This window comes from Drosophila subpulchrella, chromosome X (assembly GCF_014743375.2).
Source record: "Drosophila subpulchrella strain 33 F10 #4 breed RU33 chromosome X, RU_Dsub_v1.1 Primary Assembly, whole genome shotgun sequence".
NCBI lineage: Eukaryota > Metazoa > Arthropoda > Insecta > Diptera > Drosophilidae > Drosophila > Drosophila subpulchrella.
Genome location: NC_050613.1, coordinates 15,983,520 through 15,999,883, shown reverse-complemented (window position 1 = coordinate 15,999,883; position 16,364 = coordinate 15,983,520). Strand labels below are relative to the sequence as shown.

General features: G+C 37.6%; 2 protein-coding genes across 3 annotated transcripts in view; both read left to right on the top strand.

The window, feature by feature from the left end:
• LOC119556761 (integrin alpha-PS1) overlaps positions 1–16,364 on the top strand; it is a 56,576-nt gene that overhangs the window by 16,375 nt on the left and 23,837 nt on the right. The gene's annotated exons all lie outside the window — the stretch shown is intronic.
• On the top strand, positions 15,326–15,927 carry LOC119556765. Its single transcript, XM_037869191.1, has one exon. The coding sequence runs from the start codon at positions 15,348–15,350 to the stop codon at positions 15,777–15,779; it is 432 nt and encodes a 143-aa protein (XP_037725119.1). The 5' UTR covers positions 15,326–15,347; the 3' UTR covers positions 15,780–15,927.

Sequence of the window (16,364 nt, the reverse complement as noted above, 5' to 3'; positions counted from 1 at the left end):
GATAATGATATGAGAGCTTTTTGTCCTTGGTCCTCTATGGAACCCATGAAAATTCTTTAAATATTTACCCATCAGCCACATGTTTAATTTAACCAAATTAAGTCTCCAAGATCCACTTTCTATGGCGGGTTTTTTGAGCGGAATCCAGAGTCATCAAATTTACGAACCGTTGACGCCAGACATCGTCAACTTCTTTGGGACTTTTCATTTTTTATTTTTATTATTTTGAGCGATGCTGGAAAATCATTCTGACGGAAAAGCGTCTTTCTCTTTCATTCAGTTCTTTTTTTTCATTTTTATATTTTTTGTGCGGCCGTAATTAAAAAGCAAATCACGTTTCGTTTTATGATTTCATCGGGATTTCTTGGGCTCTTCAGGCGTGGGTAGAAGTGCTGCTTTCGTTTCTTGTTCAGTGAAAGTCTCCGATTTACCCCCTCCAATCACACACACACTATTTCCATTTTTTTTTGGTCATTTCCGCCTTGGAAAATCTCACAGATAATTAATTACCGAATGCGCGATTCGCATGCAAAACTGAGGAAAAACGCACTCGAGCATGGCGAAACCAATGGGGAAATTATGTCACATACTTAGAGTTCGTTTCCATGTGGCCAGTTAATTGGGGAAAATTGGGGGACAGCCGAAACCCCCATTGTCGCCACTAAACGGTTTCCCAATTTGCTAATGAAAAATGGGTATATGGCGAAAATTCATCAAGAGTTATGGTCGCCAATTTGCCGCTTTTGGCCAGCTGGCATTATTATTTCTTTTAGACTGCCGATCCCAGGCGAATTCTCAATTTCGGCCCAGTTTTGGTTTTAATTTTGCGATCGCTTCTCGTTTTAATGGGCCATAAACATGATCTACATCGTCCGCAATTCGGTGATCCAATTTGGATGCGGTTAACTCCGCAATTTTCAGCAGCCAGAGAAAGCTATCCAAATAACTGGGTGCTGTTTATTATTTGTTAAACCATTTTCGTTAAGGTTCTTGAGGTAAACTGAAGTGATTACTATAAAATAATGAGATGTAGTGGGTTTGGTATGGGTCGTAAATATAGAAAAACCTTTATTAGTAAAAGAAATTACTTAATTTTAGTTGTATCTATAATTATAATATATAATATAATAACATAATATAAAATATGATTTCTTTCTTCCTTTGATTTAATTTTAACATTTCTTATATTATTTTTGTGGGCTTATAAAATTTCTTAAAAGCAAAAACTTTTCAAACTTTCTTACTTACTTTCTTCAAAATACAATAAAAAATATTAAGCGATCTTACAAATCATATTAAAATATAATTATATATTTAAAAAAAAATATTTAATATTTAAAAAATTTACAAATCATATTAAAATATAATTATATATTTAGAAATGTATTAAAAATGTCAATACATGCTCTGCGAAAAGCCAGTAGCTTTCCGACTCTCTTACCAATTTTTTTTGTGGGCTGATTCACCCATTGGGCAATTAAGGCGCTGGCAGCGGGTGGGCGTGGCACTTGGCACGACCCAATTACTATCCACCACCCACTTGGACACCCCGCTGATTGAAAAAAACAACAGCAGGCTGTAAGGGTGGGGGGGGAAAGCAATTAATATTTTCCCCCATTCATTTTCCGTGGCAAAAAATTTTCGCATTACGCATACGCGGGGTGGTGCAGGCTAAATGTTATTAAAACTTATTTGTTATTTGGCGCACAGAACTCGTTTGTGGCCAGTTGACTGCTGCTGCTGCTGCTGCTGCTGCTGCTGCTGCCTACGTATATTTTCTGTTGTGTATTACCCTCTGATTTTGTGGCAGCTGCCTTTTTGGCCAGGACGCAATTGCTGCTGCTGCAGTTGCAGTAAATGTTGCTGCTGCAGCTTCCGTTTCATTGGCATTTTCAACGCTTCGTTGACGCTGACGTTGATTGCCAAAGCCGCAGGCTAAGTCCCGATCGAGATCCCTGCAAAACCCAAAGCCCAAGCCCATTTGCATCTCTGTATCTGTATCTTTGCATCTGTGCAACCCGGCAATGGCAGCAATTTGTGGCAGCCACACGAGAAATTCCAATCAAATTGCCGTCGTTTTTGAACCGCTGTGAACCCGCTCGCCAAAGTGGCCCTGGCTAAAAGCAATTGTCTGTCATTTAGCCAGCACCTGTTGCTCTGCCGCCTTGATTGAGAACTTGTTGCAACTGCAGCAGCAACTGCAGCAGCAACTTCCACAGACGGGCGCGGCACATCAGCTGTCAGCAATTTGTTGTGATCAATTTATTAAAAGTCTCGGTTCGGATCGGATCGGCTGGGGTTGAAGGACGAGGCTGGTCCAAGACAGAGCCTGGCCAAGATAATCACAGAGCCGACTCATCTGCATAAATGCCTTCGCCATCGCCATCGCCTCCGGACCACAGCCACCCATCCAGTTCCCGGAACTCGCAGCAATTGTGGCACCTTGCCCTGGAATTTGTCATTGTTGTGGCACTACAACAGTACGGGCCTGCAGGTGCACTGAGAAAAAAATATATATTTATTGTATTATATCATTTGATAATTTTGGCAAGGTATCAGGGAATTTAAATATAATTAGCATATAATCACTTGATTTAACACTTCATATGATATGCTGAATTTCAAGGATCACAAGAAATAAATAGGATAACTACGGGCCTGCAGCTACACTGAGAAACAAATATACATATATTAGGAATTTATTTATTGTATGATATCATTAAATAATTCTGGCAAGCTATTAAAGAACGTAAATATAAATAGCATATAATTATTTAACTTAAAACTTCATATGATATGCTGAATTTCAAGGAAATTGGTAGTTTTACCAAAAATAAATAGAACAAGAAAGGAAGTTAGCTTCGGCAAGCCGAAGCTTATATACCCTTGCAGCTATAATTATTAAATTTAAAAACACAAAAAATGATATTCCCAATAGTATAAGATAATATGTCAAAAAACACCGAAGCTATAATTTGTTTCATATTATTTTCCTACCAATTTTCCGATCGTTCCTATGGCAGCTATATGATATAGTCGTCCGATTTTGATAAAATTAAATTCGAAACTCAGAACTAATTAAAAAATGTTATTTCCAAGCGTAGGAGGTTATATGTTACAAAACACCGAAGCTATAATTTGTTTCATATTATTTTCCTACCAATTTTGCGATCGTTCCTATGGCAGCTATATGACATAGTCGTCCGATTTTGATCAAATTTAATTCGAAATTCAGAACTAATTAAAAAATGTTATTTCCAAGCGTTGGAGGTTATATGTTGAAAAACACCGAAGCTATAATTTTTTTCATATTATTTTTCCACAAATTTTCCGATCGTTCCTATGGCAGCTATATGATATAGTCGTCCGATTTCGATAAAATTTAATTCAAAATTCAAAATTATTTAAAAATTGTTATTTCCAAGCTTAGGAGTTTATATGCTAAAAAACACCAAAGATATAATTTTTTTTCATTTTTTTGTCCGATTATTCCTATGGGAGCTATAAGATATAGTTGTCCGATCCGGCTGGTTCCGACTTATATACTACCTGCAAAAGATATAAGACTTTTGGGAAAGTTTCAGCCCGATAGCTTTAAAACTGAGAGACTAGTTTGCGTAGAAACGGACGGACAGACGGACAGACGGACAGACGGACAGACGGACAGACGGACAGACGGACATGGCTAGATCGACTCGTCTAGTTATGCTGATCAAGAATATATATACTTTATGGGGTCGGAAACGTCTCCTTCACTGCGTTGCAAACTTCTGACTGAAATCAATATACCCTCTGCAAGGGTATAAAAATATTAGAAATATAATATAGTGTCCTTAATAAACTTAAATTAATTGATTTAGAAATGTTGTTCAACAAATATAAACAAAAGATCTGGGAAAAACCATTAAGGTGATACCGTGTAAATGCATTTTATCGATGGTTCATTACCCACTTTGTTTGTAAGTGTATTAAGCAAAAGCAAACTGAACTGATGGCCAAAACTGCATTTACATGTTCGCCAGGGTTGGGCCAAGAACCCAGAACACAGAACCCAGAACTCAGATCTCAGAACCCGTCTGCAGGGTTCTCTCGAGGGAATGCGGATTGGTGATCGGTGATCGGGGTTGCTGGGGAGCTAAAAGTGTCGGGCAACTGGGGACCTGAAAAACCTCTTCGATTTGCTACCAGCACTTTAATTCACTGGGATTTCAGTGGCTTATTCATATATATGCATATGCTGGGTAACTTTGCTATTAGCTATTTCCTGCCAAGCATTGTCTTACTCATTTCTGAATAACTTTACTCATCTCACCTGTTTTATGACCTCTATAAACAAACTTATTCTGGTGATATCATTAATGACTGATCTTATTATCTGTTGTTTTAAGATTTTCAAACAAGATACGACTTTCATATTTTGTTGAGTAAAGCAGGCAAAGCATTTTCCTCTCTAAATTGTCAACAGTTTTTAAGCATTTCCTAGTTAAAAACACACTTGGCTTTTCACATATATTTAAAGAATTTCCCTTTCACCTGCCCGAAATTGATGGAGCATTCCAGGCACTTGTTTTATTTCCAGGTTGCCCCTCGGCTAGCTCCATTTAGATCACATTTTCGCCCATCAATGGTTTCCTTTGGCCACTCACATTCGCCACACATTCCTGCAATATCCCCCCGTTTTCAATTTCTCAGTTTACAAACTTCCCTAGCCAGCTCCCCGCTTTCCAATCACAACTTCTCCAATTCACAGCTCGCTAATCACTTGGCCAGAGTTTCAGTCACAGTCGGGGTCACCACTTCTCGTTTCCAGTGAAGAAATTAGCAAAGTGCTGGCAAATGATGCGGGGCTGGCTCCGGGAATCAGAAAATACGAATGCGAATGGGACACTTTGCAGATGGCCCGTCCACTGGGATCCGATGCGGATGCAAGTCATGAATGCCACCACATTCATGACCAGTGGCCCAGTATCCAGTGCACAGTACCCAGTACCCAATATCGAATACCCTGTATCCAGTAACCAGTGCAAAATGCAAAGGGCTGTCCACAATTGATGCCACAGCTGCTGTTTCTGCAGATCGCAGATCGCAGATCACAGATCACGATGGGCTGTCCGCTCACGCTAATGAATGCTGATGATGACGAAGTGCATGCCTGCCATCTCTGCATACACAGAAAGAAATCATATATTTCTTAAGAAAAAGTACCATTTATAGGTATATTTTGGAATCGCTGAGAATGTGAAAATATTCTTAATGTAGATCGATTAGGTTTTTAACAATTATTTTTTTATACACAGAGAAAACTATCTAAGAACATTGTTCTTGAGTTGAGAACATTTTTCTTGAATTGAAACCATTGTTCTTGAATTGAGAACATTGTTCTTGAATTGAGAACATTCGTTCTTAAAAACCGTGTAAGTACATTCAATTCAACTTTATTCGAGCAAAATAAAAACATTTTCAACTTAAAAATGTCGTTCTATTTTTAAGAACAGTTTCAACTCAGATGAGAACGTCAGAATTTTCTCTGTGTACCTTTGTATTTGTTAAAATTTCCCATATGCTTTAAGCAAGAATATAGTTCTAGGGTGAATATTATTTTTTATAAGACTTTATACCTAGAGATTCTTTATTAGCTAGAGGTTTTTCTTGTAAATGTTATATGGGTCCTGCTTTGTAATAAAATATATATTTATGAATTTTAGTGAGGTTATGTTTAAATGAGGTTATGTTTAAATGAGGTTATGTTTAAATGAGGTTATGTTTAAATGAGGTTATGATAACTGGGTTTATAATTATTTTTTGAGCTTAAGGGTGTACTTTCTTAATACGAAATATTTTTTTCGGTGTTTAGTTGGTCGAAGTTCGGAAAGAGATGGGGATATTGATGGGGAGACAGGAGAGGGAATGAGATGGGGAACGGACTTGTCCGGCTGATGTTTTTGCGTGCCGCAATTTCAATTTGTTTGGCCACTTGAGGCTTTCCTGCCCCCGAAAACCGCAGTTGTCACCCCCCCTTTCCATTGGCATTTTCCCCGTCTGTCTTTCACTTTTGAGGCCGACTTGCGCGATCTGCAGAGCGACTTGAGCATTTTACTTTATTGGATGGATGCCGACCACTTGAATGGCTCGCTATGGGATCCCCTGAAGGCCCCTCAAGGCCCCTGAAAGCCCCGAGCCCCCTGATATTCCACCGCTTGCCTTGACAGCTTGCACTTGAACTAAAATGCCTCAAACTTGCTGCTGCCGTATTTTCATTTTTTTTTTTTTTTTCTTCTTGTTGCCAGCACACAAATGGAAAGTACAAATAGAAACCGAGCACCGCTTCTTCTTTTCTGTTTTATATAGGTGTAGTTTTTTTTTTTGTTTTTTTATTTTGCTAACGGATTTTTGCCTGCTTGGCTGCATCTCAGTGGCTTAGCCTTGAAAAACATACGTATCTGCTGGATTCGACATACATATTCGATTTGGAGATGACTGTAAACGGAAATGCATCAAGCCATTTTCTCACCTCGTTTTCTTTTTCCAACTGGAATCATCGTTCTTGTCGCTTGGCCGGCTTTTTATCCGCTTTGCTTTTTATCTGGCTGACTTGTCACTCTGTGGTTATTGCTCCCGGTGCCCCCCCCCCCTCGTTTTCCCCCCCTTCGATGTACTCCTCTCACCTGTCCATCAAGGCTTATCTCTCTGAGGCAGGGGTGCTGGGGTCTCCAGAGTTATAGCTCCATTTACCTGCTGATAAATCCCGACACTTCGCTTCCTCTCACTGCAGTAAGATACAATACACAAGAAGAAATATCTCTGAGGAGGGGTCAGGAAAAAGTCTACACACAAAAAAACTTGTAGGTACAACTGGCCAATATAATAGTTAAACGGTCCCAACCCACCGAATTGTCAGTTTTCCAACAAAAAAACCTCAGAACTTACCATTTTATGGTAGTTTAACCATTAAATAGTAAACAAAGTAAATAAAATACTCGTCTTTTTTTGAAGTAGTGGGTAACCTTTTTTTACTGTTGAGTAACTAACCCTATTGAAAAATTTTAACCATTACAGGGAATCAAAACTACAGAATTAACTGCATATTTTCTGAAAAATCTCTCGTAATCTTTTGAAGTTTTAATTTGGAATTCTTAGAGTTAGGACGTAACTTTCTCAAGTTCTCTCGAAAATCTTTGCAAAATTACTCTTAATATTTCGTCGAAAAACATTAAATGTATTGAGATTCAAAAAAAAATTTCTGAACTTAAAAAGTATTCAGAATTCTGGATTATAATTACTTAAAATATGTATTAATATTATAACCCAGGTTTGGTAAGGATGACCTCTTTTTGTATACTGTTTATCTCAGCAAAATACTTTTTGTACCTCTCAAGAAATCGTTTTTCTGAATCTCCCCTTCTTTCTTCAATTCCAGTTTCAGTTTCGTTGGTTATTCTTGTATTTCTTCTCGCCTTTGGGCGTTGCACCTTCTTCTGCTTTGCTTTGCTTTGCTCCTTCTACTTCATCTTTGTATCCACAATTCTTATTTTTTTTTTTATATTTCAACATGCGACTGGCATTCCTTTCATAATTTATCGACAAATTTTAAGGCTTATTCAAGGTCGTCAAACACATCAAATTCCCGAAAGTTAAGAATACGATTAGGATGGCGGGCGTGATAAGTCGAAAATTAACTGGTTTTTTATTCAGAGTTCTCGATGCCGCCCCCTTTTTTTGCCATTTAAACGCCCCCTTTTTATATATAGTGGTATGTATTTTATTTTTGCTGCTCAGCCAGCTGTGCCAAAATCAACGCAGAAATCAATTGACTGACCAACTGACCAAAATCGTTGCAGGCTACTGTTTAATTTTCCTTTTGTCTGCGGCCAATCGAGGGGAAAATCCATCGGAAAGGGGGAAAATCCAGGGGCAGGGGAAGGGGGTGACACAGACGGAAGCGTCAACATCCATTAGCCACAGGCCAATGAGCCAATTAGCCAACTGCGAGCTATTCAACTGCCACCCCCAAGATCGATGGAAAAGCCTCAAAGCCACTCGAAGCCTCAGGCACAAAATGCAACTCAAAGTGTGTGCGCAAAATGTTCACTGCAAAAAACAGAAAATATTTCAACTTACGCACTTTACAATCGTAGAGCGGAAAAAACTGAAAAATCCCACAAAGATACTCCAAAAATATTATGATACCAAATAAGAACGTAATATATAAACGATATTTTAAAAAGAATTGAAAATGGGAATACTATTATCAATAGAACCTAACTAGAAATGGCGAAAAAACACTTTACAAGTTATAAATATATATATGTGTGTTTAATCTTGAAAATATATTGTAAAGAATCTTGAAAAGGGGAATACCCTTATAAAATAAATACTATTATCAATATAATATAACTAGAAATGGCGAAAAAACATTTTAAAAGTAATAAATATATATATGTGTGTTTAATCTTGTAAAGATATTGTAAAGAATCTTGGAATACCCTTATAAAATAAATACTATTATCAATAGAACCTAACTAGAAATGGCGAAAAAACATTTTAAAAGTAATAAATATATATATGTGTGTTTAATCTTGTAAAGATATTGTAAAGAATCTTGAAAAGGGGAATACCCTTATAAAATAAATCCTTATTATCTAACTAGAAATGGAGAAAAACCATTATAAAAGTTATATATATCTAAAACAAATGTTTAACTTGCTCCTAGACGATATATCTTTATGGTTTTATAAGCTGCATTCCCTTTCCAATCAATCTTTTAGCACTATCAATTACAACTGAAATCCGTATTTGATGGCAATTTTTTTCTCCGTGTCCCTTGAGGCCGAGCTGTCATCACTTTCGCTGTCGGCCGAAGGAAAATCTGGCCAATTACCCGAGGGGCGGTGGGGGGTGGCGGGTTTTCAGGCTTTTTCGGACCTTAGATGGTCAGCTTTAATTAGCAGCCGGCGACAATCGAATCGCTGCGAATCGAATCGAATCGAATCGGATCGGATCGCAATGGATCGACCGCTTGCGTAGTTATTTCATCAATGACATTTAAGGCTTCATTAAAAGTCCTGCAAACGGGCGTGACCTTATTTGGGGCGGTGGGACAGAGAGGGCGATACAGGAATCGAAGGGATCCACATATATAAGTACGAATGGAGGATCTCTAAGGCCGCCGCATAAATTTCATTTGATTGGACTTCGCTAACGAGCTCAGCGATGGTCACGTGATGCAATTTATCTCTTCTATATTTCGATTAAATGTTAACTTTAAAACATAATATTTATCATCTGCCATAGAGCTATGTTGGTACTACACATTTGCTCTCTGCTCCAGTTTTCCTATCTTATCGCTTGCCTATGAATGTTTACCTTTCTCTTGACGGGAATCAGGAGAATACATAATATGATTCATCCGCATGCGTGCGTAGTTTTCTGCAAATTTCATCATCCGCAAATAGAACATTCCATTCATGAAAAGCTAATATTGCTAATAGGAAATGATATTCTCATTAATTCCGAATGATTCACGGTCATTAGGGGTAAAAACACAATCATATCATCCAATTTGGTCATAGGTATAATATTTTAATTGTGTACAAAGTCTTTTCTATTATCTCTGACATATCTGAAAATATAAATCTTTAATGTACCTTAATCAACGTGTTATTTTTACCATATCTTATTATTTTATTTTATTTTTACCCTATCTTGACATATTTATAAATTAAATTTTTTTTGTTGAAACTAAAGTAACAACTTTATTGTTTGATTTTGACTTAGTATCAATCCATTTTGATTATGATCAATGTTATATTAATGGAGGACAGTCCATAGTTAACTTGAATTTAGACAGGTTATTCTAAGTACCTAAGAATTGGTTTGAAAAATACAAAATATTTTCGAAAATCTGCTGAAAATTCTAGAACAGCAAAATAAGGTGTTTCACATAGTTAATTGAAAAACTAAAAGTCATCAAAGATCATATTGAAACATTTGAAACACTCTGGACATGATGTACTATCGTGTCACGATTTATGAACCATCTCCAAGGAGCAAATTCAGCTAAGCATCTTCTGGCCATCTCCTCCTTCCAAACCCCTTCCAAACCCCTTCCCAACTCCTTCCCAACCCCTTCCCAACTCCTTCCCTTTGCCCCCGCCTGTGGCAGCACCATTAAAAATGCAAGTTGTTCGGCCAGTTGGCTCCGATGGGCTGTTGGCCAAGGAGCTTGGCCACGTTTCGTTAGCCCGTTTCGCTTTTACTTAACATTTGAAGCCTTTGCGCCGCTAATTGGCTGAAAATACCAAAAATGGCAATGCATGACGACTCCGTTGGCAAAAGGAGCAAAGGGGATTACGTGGTGGGAATGGGGAAAGGTATGTTATGTCCATAGGAATCGCTCTTGGGGATGGTCTTTGGACTGGACACAGCAGTCGATAGTTGGTCCTACGCGCCGATATCCTGGTCTAAATGGTGGTATAACCTACAGAAATGGGTAAAATTGAGAATATTATATTATATTTCATAGTTCACTAGAAATATAAGTATTAACTATTGGGATCAATAAGGTCAAGTTTTCTAGAACTATTTACCAATGCAATATATAGCAAATGGAGAAACAAAAACAAAATGAAAACTGATTGTTTTCCCCCTTTGTTTTTCAAAAATTCATTTATTTTGTACAATGCTACAATCAAATTGTTTGGCATAATTTCCTCCCTAGGGCTTATGGCTCAGTGGAAGAGGAAATATTTATCGAAATTAAGAATATTTTGTCATTATTCAATTGCACAATTAACCAGAACGATAAGGGCCGTCAGCAATTTGTGTGTGCATGTATGAGCCATCCCCAGGGACTTCGAATATAACCACAGATCCCTTTTAATGAGCACCGTATCGTGCCTTTAAAGGGTTTTTATCCGCTCCTAATTGACAGTTGCCATTTCTGGTGGGCGTTACGCTGTGTGTATGTACTATAAATAAATAATATTTATTCGCCTCTATCGATTGCGTGGGCAGCAAAAGCGTGGGTGCAAAGCTCAAAGCTTGCAGCATTATTCTGCCCCATCGAAAAACCCGAAACTGGCAAATCGCGGGGCGTGCATCTGCAGCATGCGACTTCGATCTGCGACCCGGCGATCAGTGTTGCCACAAAAAGTGTCTTTCCTCGATTCGATTTTTTATTGGCACATTCTACCACTGGCCTTATCTTATCCGGGCTAAAATATCGAGCCCTTCAGTGAGTATTATCTTAAGATATTGCCACATTCCATGCTTAAGTAAGAGCTTATTGTAAAAAATAGTATACTGTGTGATATTAGAAATGTGATCATTTATTTGATTTTTATTTTATGGAAAGCTATTACTTTTCAAGATCAAATCTGGATGGACGATATTTTAAAACTAAATATATATATTTACAAAAACAATATTGTTTTCAGATTCTGGTTATTATTACATAGATGTATGTTTAAAAATAATGTGGTACATCTACTTACTACTTGATAGTTTCTTGAATATCATCATTTTCGAACCTTAAAATTTTTTTCTAATTATTTCGTGGCTTTAAAAAAGCCAAGAACTCACCACTTTCAGCAGCTTGGCTTTCTTTCTGCTTTGGCTGCTGCAGCTTGTCGCTGTCAATAAAAAAGCGACGGCAAACAATTTAAATTTGAATTTAAATTAGCCGCTGCTGCGTCTGCCAACAACACCAGAAAAAAAGAAAAAAATAAAAGGGGTTAAGATTTGCATTTCCCTGCTGCGATTCTCTTTGAGCCGTTAACCAACACTACCCATTTCTATTCACTATTCGAAAAATATTAATTGAACATTTTTCTCCCTTTTCTTTTTAGGTATGTACCGCTTAACCCATTAGCTGCAGCTGTGATTAATTAAGGCACAGCCGTTGAGATATCTCATTGTGGGTTCAATAACAATGCAATGAATGAAATTCCAAAAAGAAAAAAAAAAAACAAAAATACCGGACCCCACTGACAGTTTGCATTTAAATGTCAATCAGCGCCACACAAATACGCACCACAATGGAAAATACTGACAGGGACATGGACTTATAAAGATATATATGCATATATAAAGATATTCAGCTGGGGAGTGCGGGTGGTGCTGCTTTTAGTGGTAATGGCAACGGTGGTGGTTTCATTAAGTCAGCCGCTTAATGCGATTTTGACAAATAAATTCATCAACACTTCCGCTGACAACTGGCAGATGAGGCAGCCACACAACAGCAACTACTGCAGATCCAAGTGCAACAGAAATTGCAGTTGCAACAGAAATTGCAACTGCAGCAGCAACATCATTCACTGTTGCACGTGGAAAAAAGTCACATTGCCCATTTGCTTGGTATCACCTTATTTTGTTATATCCAACAACAAACTTTTTGGTTTTTCAGTAGTTTACAATATTTTAAAACTGTTTTAAGCCAACATTTTTAAAATATATGTATATCACAAGAAAGAGAAAAGTCTGCCACTAAAATATAATCTTTGCTACTTTAAAATTAATCAAAAAATTACTTTAAAATCAATTTCTAAATTTAGAATCAACCACTTAATTTGTTTGATTTTTAATAATATTCACTAGCTTAGAATACTAATCTTAAAGAGGTCTGTGGGATTTTTTATATAAAAGAAAATAAAGAAAACTTAATTTTAAGACTTATTTCTCTCAGTGCTTTACTTCTGCAAAATGTTAACAACGGCAGCAACAGCCAAACGCATTTGAAATTCAAATTTGAGCACATTTAACGAGCATTCGCTTGGACAGGATTGCAGTTGTAGTTGCGTTTGAGTGGTTTCACTGGAGTGACGATTGGGGGAGGGGGTGGTTCCCCGAGGGGTGAGTGGGTGAGGGGCGGACTAGCCACCGTTGTTGTTGCTGTTGTTTTTGGCCTGCCATGTCGACGCTCATCAGGCTGACAGCTCTGGCAGAGCGATAAATTTGCCGGGCACCCACCGCTGCACCACTGCACCACTGCATACTGCACCACCAGTGAGCCACCAAGCCATTCTGCACCACCGTGCTAAGGCAAAAGCCAAAGCACTCAAATTCGCTGGAAGTTCGGCGGCTCAAGAATTCACAAAGTTAATTGAGCATGCAAGGAGATCAGATTCCACGCACAGAAAAAAATTCATTCTAGTTCTCAATAATAAATATTATTGTTATTTACTGAAAAAAGTGTTATATTTACTATTGGGCTATATATAAAAAACTTAACCCCTGATTTTTAAAGATCCACTTTAAAAAATATCTCATAAGCTCTAGAGAGTAAAACAAAGTTAAAAATAGGTAACATTAAAAAAAAGAATATATGTGTTACAAATATTATTAAATTTTTTCTGATGTATTTCAATTTTGAAGAATATTTTTAGGCAATGTGAGCTAGGATCTCTAAAAATATTTGGCAATTTCTTACATATTTTTTTAAAACTAACCTCGTGCTATATTGATACCTACCCCTACCTAAAAAAATGTTTATTTTTTTCTATGCCTGTGATCCGTTCGAAATCTTAATTTCATACTTGCGCCACCAATTCGCAGAGTCAGCAAAATTGTATACGGAAAACGTGACAATGGGGTTACACGAGAATCGAGGGAAATGAAAGGCCCTATAGGGCGTGCAAAACGAAAGGGGTTATTTGAATATCTAAGAACTCAAATGCCTGCTTTTTTCGAGTTGTCCAGTATTTCAATATCCGTGTAGGCGATTCTCAGATTAGCCCGGCGATCACAGTCGCCCATAAAAGTCAGCGGACCTAATGAACTTGCAAATGTTTATGGGGCTGTCGGAATTTGCATTGATTTCCAAAGCTGGCGAATTTGTAAGAATTCGCTTTCATTCCACATTCAAAGCTTATCGCAGTTCAAATGCTAAGCCCACACTAACAATTTTTATAGCAAAGATCTGAATGAAAATTGTCCAAGCTGAGATAAGGTTTTGAATGACATTTTTTGTCGAATACATTTTCAGCTTATTATTGCTTTGAGTTCCATTTTTCTTGAGAATGCCATTTTATTTACATATATCTCACATTTATGATATTTTATATTTTATCTTCAATCAATAATTTAAAAACGATCTTAACACCGTTATATAATATCAATACTTGTAGTGATAAAAATCTGTACTAATTAAAATTTTTGGATTTTTCGAAACCCTCCACAATTTCTAAATCAAATCTCTTGTTTTCCAAACGTAGGGCACCATTGGATTCTTTTGTGAACCAACTAAAATCAAAACCAACACCAAATCGAATTTAAAATTGATTGCCTCCTCCGGATGCGATGAATTTCCACTGAACGCAGCAACAATAAACGAAAAGCCCTCAAAAATAAACAACATTGAAGGCCCAGTAATAAGTACACTCGAGCATTCCATCCATAAAATGGGGCGATACGGATTAGAGTTCAATCGCGATGGACATAACAATTATGATTATTCCGAATCCAGTGATAGTGTCTATAGGAAAATAAAAAAAAATTTGGTGCCGTATGGCCCCCAAATGTTTGACCCACTTACAATAAAAAGGGGGAGAGCAGAAAGTATTTGGGATGCCATATAAAGTATCTATTCGACGTACATATGTTGGCCTAGCCCTATCCCATTTTCGATAATACAGTGCAAGTCCATGGGTCATATAATATAAGTGTCATACATAATGTTAAAGAACATTATGGATAAGTTTTCAAAAATGCAAACTGGCTGATTATCGAGAAAAATATCTGAAAAACACATACATATCTGCCAGTGTTTGAGGTTGAGTTTTATGTTTAAACAGCTGCCAACTCTCTTATTATCTTTCCCCTACTCTCTTTCGTTTATTTCGATAGCGGTTTGGTTTTTTTTTTGCATTTTCGATAAGAGAAATCCAAATATACACACGTTGATAAACACACGATTGTTCTTCATATCCAGTATGCATAACCGTTTCAAATTTCTTCCAATTCCACAAAATATAAATATATTTAACAATTTTATGTTTTAAAATAAAATATATTTCATTTTCTTGACTTGGTAAGTGTTGTAAGAGATATAACAGGTATACTTGTATTTACATTTTTTTAAAGAGCAAAAAAGCGTGGAACAGAATTGCGAATTTTAAAACCTTTTTTAATGTTTACCTTGCAATTTTCTCGCCCATTCAATGACCACGTATTATTTTGGACTTAAGCTTTTAAATATAAATTTGTTTACTTAATTATATAAGAGGTTAAACCAAAGAGTAAAGACAAACCTTCTGGGAAATAAGTGTCATACATTATAAGTAACTAAGAAAATAACATAGCTTACCTGAAAAAGCCAATCAGCCACAAAGTTCCGGACTGCCAGCTGAAACATGTCCGACGAGAGTTCACAGAGCGGAAGCGGAAGTGAGAGCGGTGAGGGACCGGAAGGGGATGTGGAGCAGGCCAGGACGAGGAGCTCTTCGGAGGACCTGCGGAGCAATGACTGGCTGAGCCTGCACGGCTTTCCACCCGGCAGCGATGACCATTTGCTGTCGATTTTTTCGCGTTTCTGCTCGATGACCACCTATCGCAAGAGGAAGCAGGGCCTGGAGCTGCGTTTCGCATCCGCGGAGCACCTGCAGCGGGGCATCCTGATGGCCAAGCGCCTGGTGGTCGGCCAACTGCAGATCCGCTGGCATTTGGGTCACCTGGAGGATGACCCATCGGGCCAACCGCCCCCCCAAAAGGGGCGTAACCCGGCGGCCGGCGGACTCAGTGTTTTCAGCAAATTGCGAAGGGCCTTCGCCAACTACTTTCAGTAATCACAATTCATGTTCCGTTGAGTTATTGCAGTTTAATTATATTTAAATACGCTACAAAAATATACATTTGCATACAGCCAATTTGATTATTATCTACATTTCCTGTCGAATTCCAGCTTTTATTCTTGGGAAACGTATGTATCATCCGAGCAATAACACTTAAAATAAGCAAACAAATACAATTTGGACATTCCCAATTGAATCATTTTTGATCAGTAGCCATTGAGTCATTGGTAAACAAAATGTGACAACATTCCAGATTGGCAAATAAATTATTAAGAATCTTGATTTGAAAGTACCAGGATAATTGGCTAGCAGTTTAGGTCCTTTTACTTCTAACCCTCAGTAAAATGGTTTAAAAATTGGTCCCTTTGGTGGCATCAAAACGAATCCCTTACAATTGCCAGTCAAGGGCAGCAATTTAAGTGTGATTTCCACCCACATAATCCATTTAATTTAATGCGCCTAGCAGTCAACATAACTTATTCACCATATGGAAATTTAAAACCCAGACACCATGTTGCTGATCACATAAAAGTCTTGCTAACCCAGCCAACCCCCATCCAATTCCCACCCCCTGCAGGC

Excerpts from the sequence above, each read along its gene's own strand:
- LOC119556765 (XM_037869191.1), top strand. The coding sequence starts at position 15,348 with ATGTCCGACGAGAGTTCACAGAGCGGAAGCGGAAGTGAGAGCGGTGAG.